Source organism: Eupeodes corollae, chromosome 2 (genome assembly GCF_945859685.1).
Source record: "Eupeodes corollae chromosome 2, idEupCoro1.1, whole genome shotgun sequence".
NCBI lineage: Eukaryota > Metazoa > Arthropoda > Insecta > Diptera > Syrphidae > Eupeodes > Eupeodes corollae.
Window position 1 is genome coordinate 76,041,072 of NC_079148.1, and position 20,566 is coordinate 76,061,637.

Sequence of the window (20,566 nt, forward strand, 5' to 3'; positions counted from 1 at the left end):
TTTACCAAGTTTTAGTATTGATTTTTTTTAGAGTTTTATTTTTTGTAAAAAACTGCCAATTCGATTTATTCCAAAATTTTATCGAATGGTGGAAAGAATATTTTTTATAAGATAAAATTAGTTTGAAACCAATATTTCAAGTTTTTGAAAAGATATTTGAGTCGAAAATCAATTTTTACCAACTTTTGTTAAATTGTTTTTAGGTTTTTAATTTTTTGTACAAAAACTGTAAATTCGATTTTTTAAAAATTTTACTGAATGTTGACAACAATATTTTTTGATAGATAACAGTAAATTAAAGCCAATATCTACAATTTTTGAAAAGATATTTGAGTCAAAAATCAATTTTTACCAACTTTTATACATTTTTTTAGGTTTTTATTTTTTGTAAAAAAAAACTGTCACTACGATTTTTCTCAAAATTTGTCCTAATGTTGGCAACAATATTTTTTAAAAGTAAAAATTAGTAAGAAGCTATTATCTCAAATTTGTGTAGAGATATTTGAGTCGAAAATCATTTTTTACCAACTTTTGTTAATTTTTTTTTCGGTTTTTAATTTTTTGTAAAAAAACTGTCAATTCGATTTTTTTCAAAATTTTACTGAATGTTGACAATAATATTTTTTGAAAGAAAAAAGTAAATTTAATCCAATATCTCAAAGTTTTGAAAGATATTTGAGTCGAAAATCAATTTTTCCCAACTTTGAGTAATGTTTTTTTTTAGAGTTTTATTTTGTATAAAAAATACTGTCAATTCGATTTTTCTCAAAATTTTATCAGATGTCAAAAACATTATTCTTCGTTGCACAAAATTGTTTTGGAGATGAAAACATATTTTAGTCTTCAAATTTTGGATGTGACAAATTTTTTTTCTTCAGTTTTTTTGATTTATAAAAAACCGTTAAATGGATTTTTTTTTCAAAAAATATACTTCTTTGATATCACGTTACAATATATTATATAAAATTTAATTCAATTCTCTAGGGTTTTTGGTTCGTAAGATATTTAGGGTTAACCAAAATGTTCACTTTTTTCAAACGGACGTATGGAAGTACGAACGTACGTACACACGCGCGCACAGACATTTTTCTTAAAATCTTTTATTTCGACTCAAGTGACCTTGAAACGTCGAAAAATGTCAAAATGTTTAATTTGACAAATCGAACCCATTACAATAACTTCATATGGGAAGTTAAAACGAAATCAGTTAGATGTCTTGAATTCTGCTGTCAAACGAAAAAACTCTGGTATATTGCTCTTATCCCTGTTAAGTAAAATAATCTCTTTCTCCCTCAAACTTGCAGTTTTCCAAGCTTGACGTAAAACTGGAACCATCACACCAACATTTAATTAAAAAAAATAATGATTGGGAATTTTTGCGCTCGTCATTTCTTGGAAAAAATCTTGCAAACAAGAAAAGAAACATCAGATATCTTTGATTAAAACATTTGTATGAATCATTAAAAAAAGTTCATGATTTTTTATTACACCTAATTTTTGAATACTTTTTCTACACAGTTTACGTTGCCGAAAGATCAAAAAACTATGGTCATTGACCACCTTTAAATACGAACTTTTTTTATTTCAATTTTTGTGTGAGAAAATCTGTGATTGGAAAAAACCGCCATCTTCATAGTTCGATCGAAATGCTAATTTTTCGCCAATAAATATGGTAAATAAACTAGACATCATCACCATCTCATCATATGAAAGTTGATACAAATGTATCGATCACCATAAATTTAAAATTTAATTGTTCCGGTATCGCGTGATATAAAATCGATAGACAACTAAAGTCAAGCACATTGTGATTAACATAAAAATCAGTGTTGTATTCCATATGGCATCTTAAGTAAGTGCCAATCGAATATCTTAAAACTGATTTTTAAATTTATAAGAAAAAATTAGGCTCCCATAATGGTTAAAGTGGGAGGAAATTTGAAAATGTGTTTGCTACACCACGATCATTATATGAAGCTAACCATTTTCACGCGCGCAAATAGATATATAGCCGTCGGCCGTTCGTCCATCGCCGCGTAGTGTCGTTGGCCACCGCCTTCAGCCGCCCGGTGTGGTGAGGTATTAACTTCATTAATTTAGAAAAATATAAAAATGTGAACTGATTTTAAATTGGTCGATTATTGAAACCGCTGACGTTGTTTTGGTTAAATGGACAACTGATACATAAATAAAAATTTAAATTCAGCTGATTCATGTTTACAGATCGGTAAAAGAAATGTATTCAATAGATAGATGCCTGCCTACTTATATATGATTGTAATATTGTTGTTAGAACGTATTTTCTTGAGTTACCTCACGTCGATCGTCGAAGCCTTGACTGATGAAATAAAAGATTTATTGAAATAGGCCAGTCGAATTCAGTCCAAAAAGAACCCGTTTTTTAATCGAGCTAGCAAAAAAAACTAAAGTTAGTACATTCTCATCATAAATATTATATTCACATAGGCACTTAAGATGAGAAGATCGGCTTTTTGTTTACAGGAAAGAGACTTACCACCAACATGGTTAATCATATCTGCCCAAAAACAAACATTTTAAAAAAGAACTAAAAGAGGCTGGGACCCACACTGATAACTTCCCATCCCGTCTGTCGATTAGTCTTGCTTAAAAGTTTGTCTATATGTACTCGTGTCAAATTTTATCAAATTTGCGTACCATTTTTTGTAGGTTTTATTTTTATGAAAAAACGGACTGTTGGATTTTGATATAAAAATTACTGAATATCGAAAACAATATTTTCTGTGAAATAAAATAAGTTTGAAGCCAATATTTTTAAATTTTGAAAAGCTATTTGCATCGAAATTTAATTTTTACTAAGTTTTAGTATTGTTTTTTTTTTAGAGTTTTATTTTTTATAAAAAAAAAACAGTCAATTCGATTTTTTTCAAAATTTAATCGAAAGTTGAAGACAATATTTCTTATAAGATAAAATTAGTTTAAAGCCAATATTTCAAATTTTTGAAAAGATATTTGAGTCGAAAATCATTTTTTACCAACTTTTGTTAAATTTTGTTTAGGTTTTTAATTTTTTTTACAAAAACTGTCAATTTTATTTTTTTCAAAATTTTACTGAATGTTGAAAATTATATTTTTTGAAAAAAAAGTAAATTAAAGCCAATATCTCAAAGTTTTTGAAAAGATATTTGAATCGATATTCAATTTTTACCAACTTTGAGTAATGTTTTTTTAGATTTTTATTTTTTCAAAAAATATACCTGTTCGGTATCACGTTACAATATATTATATACAATTTAATTCAAGTCTCTAGCGTTTTTGGTTCGTAAGATATTTAGGATTAACCAAAATTTTCACCTTTTTTTCAAACTGCTATGGTAAAAAAACCATCCACGCAATTTTCTTTTTCCGTTGAAAAAAATGTCGCGAACGTACGGACGTACGGACGTACGAACGTACGTACACACGCACGCACAGACATATTTCTAAAAATCTTTTATTTCGACTCTAGGGACCTTGAAACGTCGAGAAATGTCAAAATTTTCAATTTGACAAATCGGACCCATTACAATAACTTCCTATGGGAAGTTAATAAACAAAAAGCTTGAGCAATAAGTCTGCTCTGAAATTAAAAATATACTCATTACATCTACGAACGTTTAGTAAAAATTAGTTTTTGCATTGTTTCATTTATTTAAAATATGTTAAATGCTTTCGTCAAGTTTACAATACTAATTAAAATCTAAACTTTAAACTAACAAATCTAAACTTTAAACTAACATAATTTCAACTAAATTTAAATCTTGTAACTTGCCCAGGAAAAGATTATGAGATTTATCCAGGGACAATGGCGGATCCAGGGAGGGGGTCGTAGGGGTCATGACCCCCCCGAGGATATAATTTGTTTGTTTTTTTCGTAGGGATTCCCTTCAATTCAAAACTAATCGTATTGCGTTAATGGATATGACCCCCATTCTTTTTAATTATTTATTTTTTGTATATAAAAACAACATTTGTATTTTACTTCTTTAAACTTGGTTGACGTTAGATTGATCTGGAGAAGTCCAAGTTCCTTTGTGGAAAACACGTACTGGCTACCATGACGTTTCGCCCCGCAGCAAAATCTATGAGCCTGAATCCGTTGTCGGAAGTGTTGTCGTACAGGCTTTTCTTCCCGATTATTCTACCAAAGATGTCTTCCCTTCCTAGCTTGGCATTAAAATCCCCCATGACTATTTTAATATCGAAGCATGGCACTCATATGTTTTGTCCAGGAGCTCGAAGAACATATTTTTGGTGTTGTCGTCTTTCTCTTCTGTGGGGGCGTGCGCGCATATCAGGCTAATGTTGCCGAATTTAGCCTTGATGCGTATGGTCATGAGGAGCTCATTGATGCACCTATAGCTCAAGACTTCTTTCCTAAGTCTGGCTGCAATGACGAAGCCGCATCCAAATAAGCGCTGTTGGTTTTCGTGGTAGCAGTCACTATAGTAAATATCGCAGTATTTCATCCTCTTTTTGCCCGGCCCATCCCATCGTATTTCCTGGATGGCGGTGATATCTGCTTTATATCGTTCTAGGGCCTCCGCTAATTCTTCGGCCGCACGTGGTCTGTTAAGGGACCTAAGATTCCACGTGCATATCCGAAGTTCGTTGTCCTTTATTCGTTTGCGTTGCTTGTCAATAGTAAATCCGTCCGTATCCGAGGCTTGTTGGTGCTTCGCAACTATGAAAGCTTTTATGTGGCTAGAAAGTCACCCCGACGCACAACCCCCAACCTGGAGGGCCAGATCCTTATTAGTATAACTCCAAGGACGGGGAGCCGGATAAACCGTTCCTTATAGGCCAGGGCTTTGAAAATGTCGTAGAAGCCCTATAAGATGTTCACTAAGTAGTTCAACCTTACTGGAACTGCCACCGTCTACAGTTCCAGTCTCCATCTCGAGAATTCGTTCGCTGCCATCTGGATAAGGAAAGGTGCCTTAGTGGAAACACCTCTCCCCACCTCCCTCGTTTGCTGCCCCAACAACTTTCCACTGGGGTTAGAACCCAATCTCCAGTTGAGGTATTAGGCACCCGATGTTCACCACGGGGAGGTGAGACTAGGAGTTGATAGACAGAGGTGGGTTTTGAGAAAAACCTGTGGACACTTGTGTCCTCTTGAATGCACATTTCTACCATTTGAATATCTTCTTGAAAACAGTGGAGCAAACTTTTAAACAACCAATGGTTAAAACCTTAGCAATTTACTGAGTGCAATTCTTAATACTTAAAAATTTATTATTTGCTCCAAAGTTTTCTACCGTTCTTTGTTAACTACAAAATATGAACATGTCTAAATAGTGACCGTTCGTGAAAATAAAGGGTGATTTTTTAGGTATTATCTTTTTGGCATAACTGGTTTAAACAGCTGACGCACGTTTCGTATTTTTATTCACTGTCAAACATCTTTAGTTTGGTCTATAATTTAACCAAAAATCGTCTTACAAAAGAAAGTTCATCCAGACATTAAACCACCAACACGCTTACGTAGAGTGCGTACTAAAGAAAATATCGTAGCTGTATCGGCCAATGTTAATGATGACCATCAATTGTCGACTCGTCGCTGTTCGCAACAATTGGGTCTCTATTACTCAACAACGTGGAAAATTTTGCGGATTTAGGTGTGATGCCTCAAAGTACAGCTGGTGCAAGAATTGAAGCCGAACGACCTACTGCAACGTAAAATTCTTGGTGAATGGGCTCTTGGGATGTTGACCGAAGATCCACTTTCTTTTCCGAAAAATTGAGCTTCGGCGCTGAACACAAATTAGCAGAATTGTCGATTTTGGAGTGAATATCAGCCAGAAGCATTGCAATGCATCCAAAAAAGGCACAGTTTGGGGCGGTTTCTGCTCTGGTGGCATCATTGGACCGTACTTCTTCAAAGACGATGCAAATCGTAACGTAACTGTGAGCGCTTCCTTGAGATGATAATATGCAACTTTTTTTTGCCCAAAATGCAAGTGCTTGACTTGCATAACATGTGGTTTCAACAAGACGGTGCCAAATGCCACACGGGACGCGCAACAATGGACGTATAGAGAGGCGAGTTCGGAAAACATTTTATTTCACATTCGGGACCAGTCAATTGGCCGCCTATATGGTGTGATTTAAAGCCTATAAGCCTGTCTATACAGACAAAGCCGCTTCAATTGACGCATTGAAAGACAACATTGAAGCATTTATTAGTAAGATACCAGCCGAAATGTTGGAAAGAGTATGCCAAAATTGTAATAAGCGGATAATCTTCAAACATTAAATTATATATATCGACCGTACTATCAATTCAAAAAAAGATTTCATGCATTACTTTTCTTTAGCTTATAAAAAATCACCCTTTACAAGATCATCAACGGACCAATAAATTTAAAATGTCAGACAACTTAGACCGGAAGTCAAAATTACTACCTGATTTGTTTTATTGTGAAGTTCAATGTTTGTAATTGGGTTTTAAATGTTTAGTTTTTCAACCAATTACAGAACTGTTACTTTGTCAAACCTAAATCTAGAGTAAAATTCTACATCGTGCAGCTCTTCCAAAGTATTTGCTCGGAACTTAAAACTTCATTCTTTTCTGTACAAAGCCAAATCTCCAAATATTTTTAAATCTTCGTTTTCCGAAAACATTCTATTAATTAAAAACATATCAATTCTAGCTGCCTATTGGTAAAAAAACACACAATCAAATCTTTCAAATAAAATTGTTGGGCAAATGTGTCCAAGATATCAGATGTCATATAAATTTAGCAATCGGCTTAATTAAAACATTCCCTGATTTTAAAATGTTAAGAGAAAGTTAGATATAAAAATCGTTTAAAGTTATCTAAATCATCCTTTTACCTTAGTAAATTTATTAAAACGGCCTTAAATTTTACAAAATCGCTTTAAATTTTGCGCCAGTGTCTCTTTTTGCAAGTTGTCACTTTTTTCTATAAATGCATATTTTCTAACGCATCAAAAAAAAAAAAAAAAAACAAACAAACTAAAAAAATGATATTATGAACAAAAAGTTATTTTAAAAATACACCATTTAAAAAACTTTATTTGGAACATTGCCAAATTTCTGTCTCATAATGCTTTAAAATATTTTTATTTTTTTTAGTTTTTTTTGCTGCAGGTCACATAATATGAAAGTATCATTATATATCTCCGCAATGCATGCCAACAACGAATATAGCATCGTCATACTCAAAGCATATACAAAGACAGCACCGCCAATGTTTAATATTGAAAAAAGTATTTTTGAAAATGCGTATAGCATCACCATCCGGCCGAATAGAACATGCCGTGCATAGTGCAAAGGAAAAATAAAAGAAATACCATTTGCAAAAACGAAAGATTTAAAATTCAGAAGACAAAAGACTCAACTGCAATGGCAGTCCCAATCAGAAGGATCAAAACCTTGTGACTTTAAGACTGCAATAGCATTTTTAATTTAGGAGCCGTGCGTCTGTTTAACATAACAAATACAAATTATTTCTTTAATGCAATGTAGCATTTTGTCTAGCAAAGTCGCAAAGGGTGTCCCAAAATTTGAGCAGCATTTTGAATTTGTTTATGGAAGAAAAACTTACTTTCTCTTAACCCAACACAAAAGTACAGTAGAATCTCGACAGTTCGGAAAGATGGACGTTTTTTCCTCACCATTGCAGTGTTCCAAAAGATGAACGGTTTGAAATCTGGGTACTCGAAAAGATGAACGCTTTATTTTGTATACGATTTTTTTCTACTTCTCACCCTTTATTTCGTCGTCACATTGTTTAGTAACTGTATTAAATTTTGGTAACGGTTCTTTTGGGCGTGGTTTGCTCACAGTTTGTGTAAATTCTTCAGTTAAAAGTGAATTTTAAAGAGGAAAGATGCCTCCCGTGAAAGGTAGAGTTAAGTTTTTAAACCTCAAACAAAAGTGTGCTGTGTTAGATGACATAAAAAATGGAATATCTTATCGAAGCATTGCAACAAAATATGGAATCGCTATATCCACGATTGTTGGAATAGAAAAAAAGGTAAGGCAATCACTTCGAGAGTGTGTAAAACATCAATTTCTGGAGCGGAAAAACGCAAAACATTGCATAAATCAGAAATGCCGAAAATGGAAGCGGCTTTATATAGATGGTTCCTGAAGCTACGAGACCGACATGTTCCCGTGTCAGGGATAATGATGAAAACCAAGGCCAAAAAATTGCACGCTATTTTCAAGGAGACAAATTCATTTAACGCGAGTGATGGATGGATTAATAATTTCAAAGCTAGATTTGGAGTTCGGCTTCTAGCAATCAGTGGAGAAAAACTGAGCTCTAATAAAGACGCTGTCCTGCCCTTTAAACAGAAATTAAAGTAGACTATGGCCGACTTCGGTATCAGCCGACAAAAATGGTATAATGCCGATGAAAGTGACCTATTTTGGAGAATGATCCCAAGCAAAACATTTGTCCACTCTGGTTAAAGATCAGCTCCCGGACGAAAAATTGCAAAAGATCGCTTTACATTTTTGGTATGCACGAACAGCACTGGTGAGCACAAGTTAAAACTTCTGACCATTGGAAAGGCAAAAAATCCCAGGTGCTTCAAGAATTTTAGGCCTCCAATGACATACACCAACTCAAAGACTGCATGGATGACAAAAGAAATTTTTAAAAACTGGTTTTATTCAGAATTTGTTCCACAGGTACTAGTTATGATTTAAAAACTAAGTTTGCGATCTTAGATCTCTTTTAAAGGTACGGGAGTTTATGAAGAATAATAACCTTTCAGAAAAGGCATTGCTTATTCTTGATAATGTCCCAAGTCATCCACCTGAAAATGAACTTCAAAGCGATAATGGCTGCATTCGGACAATGTTCATGCCTCCAAATGCAACACCACTTATTCAACCGATGATGGATCAAAATGTAATAAGGCTCACAAAGTTGCACTACCGAACAAGCCTTTTGTCAGATGTTATCTCTAAAGGGCGAGATGTTGAAAAAATTTAATTTACGTGACGCTCTGACATGCCTTCAAGGAGCTTGGGACAAACTTACACCGGAAGTTATTGAAAAGTGTTGGCATGAACTGTTTGCATATGAAGCTGTTTCTAGTGACGAGGACGAAGGTGTCCCTCTTGCTGTACTACAACAAAGAATGCAACTGGAGGAAATAAACCAGGTTTCAACCACAGCACTGAGTATGCTACAAGAAGTTTTTCCTGACGTAAGTCAATAATTTTTTATTTATTGAAACAACTGTCAACATTTAAATTTATTTAAAGGTTCCATGTTCCTCTAACGGTATAAGAGAATGGAATGAAGATGTAGTTCAGCTGCCTTCTGATGAAGAAGAACTTTCCTCAGAAGATAGTGTAGTCGAGGTTATAGAAGCAATTAAACCAGCAGAGGCCATTTCAGCTATCAACACCAGCCTGAAGTTTGCAGAGCAATGTGAGGCCGATGTATCGACACTTTTAAGCTTAAGAAATTTACGAGAGAAAGCAATAACTAGACTTCTTTCTTCCGGGCGACAGTCTACTATAGAGCAGTTTTTTAAGAAAAAGGTCTAAATAAGTCCGTTTTGCCTATGAAAAACTTTTTTATTTTTGTTATGCTTTTATGTTTTTTAAAGATAAAATGAATTGTTATTTTGTTAGGTGCAATGTTTTTATGTAAAACTATATATTTTTCTTAAAATAACTCTCAATGCTTGGAAAGATGAACAATTCGAAAAGATGAACGGGCCTGTTTCATATCTGTTCATCTTTTCGAGATTCTACTGTATGTGAAAAAAACATAGAATTCCAAGCTAAGAATTCAGTAACTATGAGTATAAAAGGTTTTCCAAAAAGAGGAATTGAGAGTATTTTTGAGAGAAACAAATGTTTTATTTTGTTGTAAAGAAGAACGTGTGACAAAAACAGTGGATTTTGATATCAGCCAAATTACTGCATTACATAATAAAAATAAATTGGGTGGCGCAAAAGTCCGTTGAGAACTGTGTGTGAGTAATTTTGTCAGAGATGGAGTGGACGTACAGCTTTAATCTGGTCCGAACGGCTAGTTTCAGGAAGAACTCTTAATGACGAGAATCGCTCTTGGAATATTTGTCAGTTCCTCGCAAGAGGCAGTTCCCGTAAAACAAAGTTTAGTTGACACAGGACACCTTAAGTGAAACCCGGGGTTGACCCAAGATCTCTGGCTTGATAGTCCAACCCAACCTTCATGCCACGGGTACTACTCTTTAAGTGGTTTGGCAAAAACTTTTTTTTTTTTGTTGATTGTTTATTTGTGTTCCCTTAAAGTCTAACAATTTGTATCTTAGTTAAATACATATACTTAAAAAACTATTACATTTTTTTTTTATTTTAAATTATTAGTACGTGACATAAAATTCTCAGTATCTACTTATTTATCGATTTCTCGTATACATACTAATTAATATTTCATTTTTAGTACAATTAATTATTATTTACATTCGTATTGTTGTTAACTATATCTATGTTTTTTGTTTTTCATGTTAAAGGAAATTGGGATTTAAAAAAACCTTTTGAAATATTTATTTGTTCATTATTTTCTTAAAACTAGTTCTTAAAAGTACTTAAAAACTAACTAACCTAGAAGGTGTCCTGGTATATGGTCTCTTACCTCTCGAGATATAAGCAGGATCGACAATTGTTTCTAATTATCTAGGTTGCCCACTCGACTGATCAGAAACCATATATCAGAACGTTATGGTAAAAGGGACTAAGCGTCTGCGACGACCCAGTCAAGCCACCAATATCTTTTGCGAATATAACGATCGAAATTTTGTTCATCTCTTTGAGGTATGCTTACGCAGTATCTTAGGTCCGTATTTCCACTTATTAATTCAGAAGGTTCATATAGTATTCTTTTACCTGTAGCTCTTCTTGCCATATGGTATATTATCGGTACGTTCATTGAGTCGGACAAATAGCCATGGGCATTCAGAAGCAAGAAAGCCTCGGGAGGTCCACTCGTAAGTGTGTTTTTGAAGTATTCGGGGTTAAAATAGAATAACATAGAAACAAGATCGTTCTCAATAACATTTGCCGACCTCTCAAAATGATTCCTCACAAGGTTTAGAATGACATTGTCAATTCTGGACACACCGGAAGCACCCAAAAGTTTCTTCCCGAAAGTCAGAATGTGAGCTTCTGTACATTTGAATGCAAGTTTTAAGACATTTTCTCTTTAACATGCGAAGCTTTTTTTTTACTGCACTCGCGTAAGTCAGAATTGGAAATTTAAATGCTTGATAGTAAATAATCTTCACATCTGATCTCAGATAGTTAGAGAAGAAAAAGCGTTTAAGCGACATAAATTCCGCTCTTGCCTTTTGAAATTGAATGTTTATGACCATTATAGTATACAAATTTGTCCAAATGAACACCCAGGTACTTCTCAACAGTCTTAGATTCGATGGGGAGACCACCGAGTTTATTATTTTTAGGTTTTTCCAATTTTGTCTCAAATCTGAATTTCCGCGTCTTATTGGGCTGCGGAACAGTATTGTTTCACACTTAGTGTTGTTTATTTTAAACTTCCACTCCGAGCAGAATGATTGCAGCTTATCAAATTTTGTTTGTAGTTCTGTTTGAATATCTGCAATTCTTGATCCACTTGCATACAAAGTGGTATTGTCAGCAAACGCATCGAGTCATCGATTTCAATTAATATGTTAGAACATTAAAACTAATTGTTATCGCCATCTATTCGTCAATTTCTTAAAACTTGTACATTCAATTACACTTTGAACGTCACCCTTGCTAATTGGCACGGTAATATTTCTGAGATTCCGACAGTGGAACATTTTAGTGAATGGCTGCAGATATTGGCAAAAGAGATTAGGGTAGCTTGTTCTAATTTAGGTGAACCAATGAGCCAAAATGTGGTAAGGCGAGATAAATCAACTAGGTTTTTTTTGGCCAATCAGGTTGGTAACAGGGAAAGTGTTCAATGCAGAGTTTGTTCGGGTAGGCATGACATTTTAAAATGCGAAAGTTTCTTAGAAATGAACTATGGTCAGCGATGGCGATTTGCTCGGCAAGGTAAATTGTGCTTTAACTGCCTTGATGTGAGGCATCAGACAAATACGTGCACTAAGGTCCATGAATGTAACCAAGCAAATTGTGCTCGAAAAATTCATAAGCTTTTGCATGGGAATGAGAATAGGGCACAGGGTCAACAGGCTTCCTCTGAACCAAGGCAATTGTTCACAGGTACAGCTCTTCATTTTCAAAACAAGAGGCTTCTTTTCAAAATAGTACCAGTTAAATTGTATGGCAATGGAAAGGTCGTGGAAACCTTTGCATTTATTGATGAAGGATCGTCAATATCATTAATGAATAAAAATTTGGCAGATCGCCTTGGGCTGAAAGGACCTGAAGAGACTTTGACTATGCAATGGTTTGCAAACAACACCATAACAGAACCATCCACAAGGGTTAGTGTGAAAATTTCCGGAGTGCGACCTGGTAACAAAACCTTTGAAATGAGGAACGTGAGAACAGCAACGGATCTTCGACTGCCTACACAAACCATAGAAGTCAAAGACCTGCGTACGAGTTGTCGTTTTCCAAAGAATCTTCCAATCGATGAATACCCAGCTGCAACACCGGAGCTACTTATTGGTCTCGACAATATTCATTTGGGAGTTTCACGTAAAATCATCGCTGATGGCTGGAAGGGACCAGCTGTGGTTTCTACAAAACTTGGTTGGGTGGTGTATGGCAGTACCGATAATCGCTCGGACATCAGTAGACCCATGTACTTCGCCAAAATTGGTAACCTAGATAGACTGGACGAAATGGTAATGAATTATATTGCCAATGATAATCTTGCGGCGAGATCTTTCAAGGAGGTTGAGTCGGTCGACATGACCCAAGCTAAGGAAATACTAGCACGAACAACAAAAAGAATAGGTATACGTTTCGAAACGGGATTGTTGTGGAGAAGCGATGATGTTAGTCTACCGCCAAGTAAACAAATGGCTGAGAAAAGATTCTTTACACTGGAAAAGAAGTTTCAGCGAAATGAAGAGTTTCACCGTGAATACTCGCGACTTATTGACAGTTATGAGAGGAAGGGATATTGCCGAAGGCTAAGCTCTATTGAGGCGCAACAAAGTGATGAACGCACTTAGTATTTCCCACATTTCGGAGTTGTCAACCCGAATAAACCTGGTAAGCTGCGAATTGTTTTTGATGCTGCAGCCGAGGTAAATGGAATTTCTCTCAATTCAATGCTGCTGAGTGGTCCAGATGGATGTCAACCATTGACAGGAGTCCTGATGAAGTTTAGGCAAAGGCGAATTGGAATTTGTGCAGACATAGTCGAAATGTTTCACCAGGTGAAAATTCGAGTGGATGATCAGATGGCACAGCGGTTCTTGTGGCGTTCTTGTGCCGAAGAGTCAATAAGGGAGTATGTCATGACATCAATGACTTTCGGAGCTACATGTTCACCGTGCTCGGCACAGGTTGTAAAGAACAAGAACGCAGAAGAATTTAGAGATAAGTTTCCAGCCGCAGTGGATGCAATCATAAACAATCACTATGTAGATGACTTCGTGCATTGTTTTACGTCTGAGTCAGAAGCTAAGGATGTTTCTAAGGAGATTGTTTGGATCCAAAAGCAGGCAGGCTTTGATCTTAAGCGATTTGTATCAAATTAAAAAGTAGTTGCTCAGGAATTAGGCGAACCGGAACAAAATACTTCTGTTCTGAGTCTCGACAAAGAAGATGCAGAACATTATGGGAAAGTTCTTGGCTTATATTGGGATACGAACGAAGACGTTTTGAAATTTGTGATGGCCTTTGGAAAAATAGATCCAGTTCTGCTAAGCGGTGGAAGGAGACCAACGAAACGTGAAATGTTAAGCATTTCAATGTCAGTTTTCGACCCGTTTGGATTCGCTGCTGAGTATTTATAGCTAAATTGGCTCTTCAGTCTGTATGGCGTGAACGTGTAGGCTGGGACGATGAGATCCTTGATGAAGCCAACAACTTGTGGGAGATATGGATTCGCAGCTTAAGTGAGATACAAGAAATTAAAGTCCCTCGGTGCTACAGTAGTGTATTTACATCCAAACCAGTTGAGCTTCATATATTCGCAGATGCCAGCGAACAGGCCGTTGCAGCGGTTGCCTACTGGAGAATTCTGGAAGAGGACGGAAGAGTGCAAGTTGCGTTTGTAGCAGGAAAGACCAAATGTGCGCCATTGAAAGCAACATCGATACCGCGGCTCGAACTTCAATCAGCTGTACTTGCCACACGATTAAGGCAAATGATCTTGCAAAGCCACGATGTCCCGCCGATAAGAGTGGTGATGTGGAGTGACGCCAGTACTGTTTTGGCATGGATACGTTCCAATCACCGACGTTATAAGCCTTACGTAGCGCACCGTGTAAGTGAAATTTTGGGTGGCAGCAAGACTGATGAATGGAGGTGGCTTCCAAGTTCATCCAACCCAGCGGATTTTGGCACTCGGGTAAAAAATGGAAAACGTGAATCTTTCTGGCTTAAAGGCCCTGATTTTTTGAAAGACGAAGAGTCAAAGTGGCACAAAATGAAGCACCAAACAGAAACTACGGAGGAACTCCGAATAAAAGCAACGTGCCTATTTACTAACACTGAAGAAGTTTTTAAAAGATTCTCATGATTTCAAAGAATGAAAAAAAAGTTATTGGCTGGATGAAACGGTATCGAGAGAACTGCAGAATAAAGGAACCAGATCTGAGGGAAATAAACGGTAGTTTAAAAGTGTACGAGTTGCGAAAGGCAGAATTAGCAATATGTCGTGGCATCCAGATGGCTGTCTATATGAAGGAGTACGAAAAGTTATTGGCGGAAAACCAGTGGGACGCACTAGCAGTATTCGAAAGCTGAACCCGTTTTTGGATGATGACGGCGTGATACGAGTTGATGGCCGAATAAACTCAGCCCTTGCTGTTCCAGTCTTTGTACGTAATCCTATTATAATGCCACAGAAGCACCACGTCACGGATCTCATCGTTGATTTTTACCATAAGTTATGGAAACATCAGAACCAGGCTACTATTATCAATGAGATACGACGTCGATTCTGGATACCACACATACGAACAGTTGTGAGACATGCCTCGAAAAGATGTCTGGATGGCAAAAAAGAACGAGCCAAGCCACACATTCCACTGATGGGACAGCTGCCAGAGGACAGATTGACGCCGTTTGTAAAACCATTCACATATGTTGGACTAGATTATATGGGACCGTTCTTCGTTGTCACTGGGCGACGAACTGAAAAACGATGGATCACGTTGTTTACGTGCCTTACGATTCGAGCGGTGCATCTGGAAATAGTCAGAGACCTAAACACTGATGCATGTTTGATGAGTATCCGTAATTTCATCAATCGACGCGGGATTCCAGTGCGCATCCGCTCAGACAATGCAACTTGTTTCGTAGGAGCGGACAAGGAACTTAAACGACAGATCAACCAATGGAACTATGGAGTTATTTCAGATACTCTTGCGAGCTCGAACATAGAATGGATCTTCAATTTCCCGCTGAACCCTCATGCCGGTGGATGTTGGGAGCGTTTGGTGCGAAGTGTCAAGAGAGCAATGGGATGGGCGCTGTACCGTGAGAATCTTCAAGAACATAGTCTTTTTAGCTTGATGTGTGAAGCAGAGAACATAGTGAACTCTCGACCTCTAACTCATATTCCGCTAGACACACCCAATGATGAACCCTTAACCCCTAACCATTTTCTTTTAGGTGTACCAAACTCACAGCAAACCCCTCACCCTCGAGCCGAGGATTTGAGTGTGACGAGAAAACAATGGCGCAAGGTGCAGCAAGCGCAACACCGTTTCTGGAATAAATGGTTGGCAGAGTATTTACCCGATTTATGCCGACGTACGAAGTGATTTCAGCCAGTCGAGCCCTTAGCTTTGGGTGACGTGGTCCTGATATGCGACAGCAGCGTGCATCGATCGAGAAGGCCTCTGGGAAGAGTTATCAGAGTATTCCCCGGCAAAGATTCTCAGGTGAGAGTTGCAGAAGTTTCGACGAAGACAGGTGTACTGAAGCGACCGGCGTGCCTACTGGCGAAGCTTGATGTTGGTGAATCCCGATGAGGGAGATTCACGGGGTCCGGGATGATATCGCCATCTATTCGTCAATTTCTTAAAACTTGTACATTTAATTACACTTTGAACGTCACCCTTGCTAAGGCGCCTGAACACACTCATTTCATGTTTTATTTTAAGTTGAAAGCCTGCTAAAACTTGTCTGGCAGAATTTTGTAAGTAACCGCCATTTATTGTGACGACGCTTAGCAAGGAGGACGTAAAAAGTGTAAGTAGAATATATTTTGTATTTAAGTTTTAATTATAATCATATCGCTTCAGGAAATAAAATTATTCTGTATTCTACATTGAGATTGAACTCAAAGGAATTATATTATTTCGATTGCTCCCAAGCGGTCGCCACACTAATATTAACTACTTAAAGAAGCTTCACTAGTAACTTGGCCACATGCAAAATTTCAGAAATAACGAAAAAAATTATTAAATGTTTACATTTTATGATTTAACAAAAAAATTAATATAAACTCTATAAAATGCGTTATTATGTTTTATTGGAAAATCAAATTGCAGTATCATCATCAAAGGTGGCCATGATAGCGTTGATGTCCACTGGAATATCCCTTGTATATAACAGATATTGGTCCTAGGACACTTCATTGTGGTACACCGGCTTCAATTTTCTTAAGTTCCGAGTAATTTTGGTCGTACCGTACTCTAAAGAGTCGGTTCGTAACGTAGGATTTCAGTATTTCGTAGTACTGCCTGGGGAAGTCCCTATGCAGTTTGTACTCAAGTCCCAAGTGCCAAACCTTGTCAAAAGCTTGAGCAACATCTAAGAATACAGACGAGCATACTTGTTTTTCTTCAAGTGCCTTTTCCACAACATCCGTAATTCGATGCACTTGGTCTATCATGGAATGTTTATTTCTAAATCCAAACTGATGGCTCGGAATTAGTCTTCTTTCTTCAATTATTTTGTTAAGCCTTTTTAGTAGCAGTTTTTCAAAAACTTTTAACATGATTGGTATAAGCGATATTGGTCTGTAAGATGTAACTTCTGTTGGTGGCTTACCTTGTTTAGGTATAACAATGACTTCCGCAATTTTCCAATGATGTGGCACATATCTTATTTTAAGGCATGCGTTTATTATAAATTGGAGTTTCTTGAAGGCTATAAGAGGCATTTCTTTCAGAGCCTGAGCAGTTATAAGATCATACCCTGGTGATTTTTTGTTTGACAACTTATGTTGACACATGCTTCTTACTTCTTTGAGCGTGACAAAAGGTATTTCACATTCGTCGTTTCTGTCAACAAACTGTAGAGATCTGTAGCTGTGCTTGCTGAGAATGGCTTGAAAACATTCGCGAGATGTTCAGCAAAGAGATCAGCCTTTTGTTTCGGGTTTCCGATCCATTTACCATCTTGAGATTTTATCGGCGGGTTTTGTGTCTGAGGTCTTTTTAGGCACTTAGTTGCTTTCCATAAGGAGTATTCTGTAGAAGGATCCGCCGTCAGACTTTTCAGGAATCTACTTAGTGAATCATTTTTAAACTCACAGATTCTTTTTTTTTAATTCGTTGTTAAGACGGTTAAAAACTACCTTATCATCTGGGAATCTCGTGGATTGCCATTTTCTTCTAGCTCTTCTTTTTTCCAATATCAACTCCTTTATTTCGATAGGATATTTTATTTCTTTTTCTCTCGCATTCGAAATAGTTGGAGTACTTTCTTCTGCAGCTTGCTGCACATCAGCAATAAATTGTTCTACTTCATGATCAATTTGTTCAATTGTTTGCATAGGGGATCTTATAGGTTTATAAAATTTTCAAGTTTGTCTCTGAATTCGTTCCAGTTTGTTTTGTTATTCACGAGCTTGGGATTACTTTTTTCTATTATTTCTGTTTCGCTCAGTGATAAAATTACTGGAATATGATCTGATGATAAATCGTAATTACCTTCGACACTTATATGATTTCGTTTAATACCTTTAACTACGAAAAAGTCTATAAGGTCTGGTATTTTGTTAGTATCAGATGGCCAATATGTTGGCGAACCAGAAGAATAAAATTCGCAGTTGTATTTTCGGCCTCCTTGGTATAGCCGTTTACCTTTTGTTGTTATGAGCCTAGATCCCCATTGGGTGTGTTTAGCATTGAAGTCGCCACCAACAAGGAAGTTATGTCCTAACAAATGTAGGAGTTCTGCATAGTTTTCTTCAGTTGGAGAGCGCCTCGGAGGGCAGTATATAGCTGCTATTTTGAATTCTTTCTTTTTTATACCAATACTAATTGTTGTTACTTGCATGTTTTCTTTAGTAAACTTTGGTTCTTCATAGTGTGTTAAGCACTTTTTTATAAGTATTGCTGATCCTCCCCTAGCTTTGTCAGCTGGGTGCGGAGCGTGATAACATGTATAGTTTGTTAATTTATTATCAAGATTTTGTTCAATAGCGAGGTGGGTTTCGGACACCAAACAAATGTCTATGTGCTCTATGTCTAAAAAGATGTTTAGTTCTGATGCATGCTGTAAAAGACCGTTTGCATTCCATGTTGCGATTTTGAGTGTTCTGTCCATCATTGTTTTTTAAGAGCGACTTCTTCGCTTAGCTGTTTTATGTTTAAATCTTGTTGGTCAATCCTTTTCAGGATGAGTTCCAGCATTTCTTTTATAGAAGTTTCCTCATTCTTCCGCACATTTTTTACAATCTGGGAATAGGATTTATTTTCATCACTTTTGCTTAGTGCAATTGCTTTTCCCGGTTGATTTTTAGTAATGTTATCGACCGTTACTTTTTTGCTTTCAACTACTGGTTTTGTGTTGGTTGAGTTTCTAAACTTGTTCCCAGTTTTGTTTTTTCTTTTTGTGTCTTGGAACTTTTTTGCTACTGGTTTCCTTGATTGGTATCACAGATGTATTTGATCAGCTGTTGTTTTACATTTAAAACACTAACAAAAAGATATCCGGATACCCTGTCAGTGTCTAACATTCAACGCAGCCAATTGCAGGTTAAGACAATATAAGCGACTTAGTTAGCAGTCAACTGAAACTCATTGAACGAAAAATTCGACCAAGGAGACTTGCTAGTTTTTCCAGTGTCATACATTTCTAACTCGGAACCTTACTTCACTTACCTCTACTCTCAGTTTATCGTGTTAAAACTACTAAAACCATTATTGTTTATAATCTCAGAAATGTAAAGAAATATTATTTATTTCTTTTCCCATTTGACAAAGATCTCTTTTACAACAACATTAAATGAAATTGTTTAGAAAATAAATAAATAATAGAGTAATAAAGTTCAGCTTTCATTTGAATGAAAAAATATGATCAATTGTCATTTTGACTTACATTTGACTTGATAGTAATGTCGATTTTTCTTGAATAAGTTTTGAGCCAACTTTCCAATAAAGTTGACTTGATTAGAATGCAATTTCTTGTCTGATCAGATACTAAAAAATAGCTTTACTTTCAAGTTCCGCATGTGGTCTGAGCATGCCTAATGTCACATTTTGTATGTGTCAAATGTCAAAACGTGACAGCTTTGTATATACATGACAGGTTCAAGAGTGACAAGTACCCCAAAATCGTGCTGTTTAAAATGAAAATTGACATTTGCTTTAGATTCTATTTTTTAAGAGTAAGTATTTCTGATTTTTATGTGAGTTTGTTTAAGAAGTTGTTAAAGTTTTTATCTAATTTTTTGACCTCGAACTCCAGTTTCAATATGGCAAAGATGTTATTTTTCTTTTTAACAGCTTAGGTACTTAAATACTTAAAATTTCTTTGTATAATTTTTGTATGGCTTGTTTTGGTTCGTCTTAGATGCGTATATTACGCTTTAAACAGCAAAACCAGATTTATCTCACACTGCACAGACGTTTTTAATGCATTTTTCTTATATTATTTGATACCCGTTCTTGAACTTAATATGTACATAAAAACGCACGCAACTCAACCCGCATCAACATGCGGAAGACATATTCGTAACAAAGTAAACAGCCAGTCATGCAAAAGTCATTTTTGCATCATCTTACATTATTATTCGATGTATTTCCATTTTCTTTATTATAAATTATTATTTTTATAGTCATTCTCTCCATGAATCTTTTTAAAGACATTTTGGTTTGTTTGAAGTTTAAGCTCTTGTGTATTCCTGTAAATATTTTTACATTTTGTTTTATTAAAACGATACAAAGAAACTAAAAGTAAATTGGATAGAATACAAATTACTCTATTACATGATAAATATACCGATGGTCTTATCTTTAATAAATCGCTAAGCACACTTTTAGGCATTGCCATTGTAGCCAGTTTAAATTTTAACAGCGGTAACCATTAATAAGGTTGGAATTAAATATATTCACAAGTGGTGTAGCTGCTATGACCAGTCAGTAGCACCTTCATTGAAGTCGTCCTATTTTCCAGACTTTTCCTTTCTATAAATTTAGTTTTTCAACCATTTCTTAAATGATGGACATAAATATT

General features: G+C 36.0%; 2 protein-coding genes across 2 annotated transcripts in view; both read left to right on the forward strand.

Annotated features, from left to right (window-relative positions):
* LOC129945056 (jerky protein homolog-like) overlaps positions 1-9,556 on the forward strand; it is an 83,133-nt gene extending 73,577 nt beyond the window's left edge. Inside the window, exons 2-5 of the mRNA XM_056054717.1 lie at positions 8,467-8,686; positions 8,739-8,909; positions 8,971-9,210; positions 9,269-9,556. Of these exons, the coding sequence (XP_055910692.1) occupies positions 8,467-8,686; positions 8,739-8,909; positions 8,971-9,210; positions 9,269-9,556 (919 nt within the window). The remainder of the gene's footprint in view (positions 1-8,466; positions 8,687-8,738; positions 8,910-8,970; positions 9,211-9,268) is intronic.
* Positions 9,557-14,802: 5,246 nt separating this feature from the next.
* On the forward strand, positions 14,803-15,918 carry LOC129945057 (uncharacterized). Its single transcript, XM_056054718.1, has one exon. It carries the CDS (start codon positions 14,803-14,805, stop codon positions 15,916-15,918), a length of 1,116 nt encoding a protein of 371 aa, XP_055910693.1.
* Positions 15,919-20,566: the final 4,648 nt, after the last annotated feature.

Bases quoted from the DNA above. Each gene is read 5' to 3' on its own strand.
- LOC129945057 (XM_056054718.1), top strand. From the start codon at position 14,803: ATGTCGTGGCATCCAGATGGCTGTCTATATGAAGGAGTACGAAAAGTT.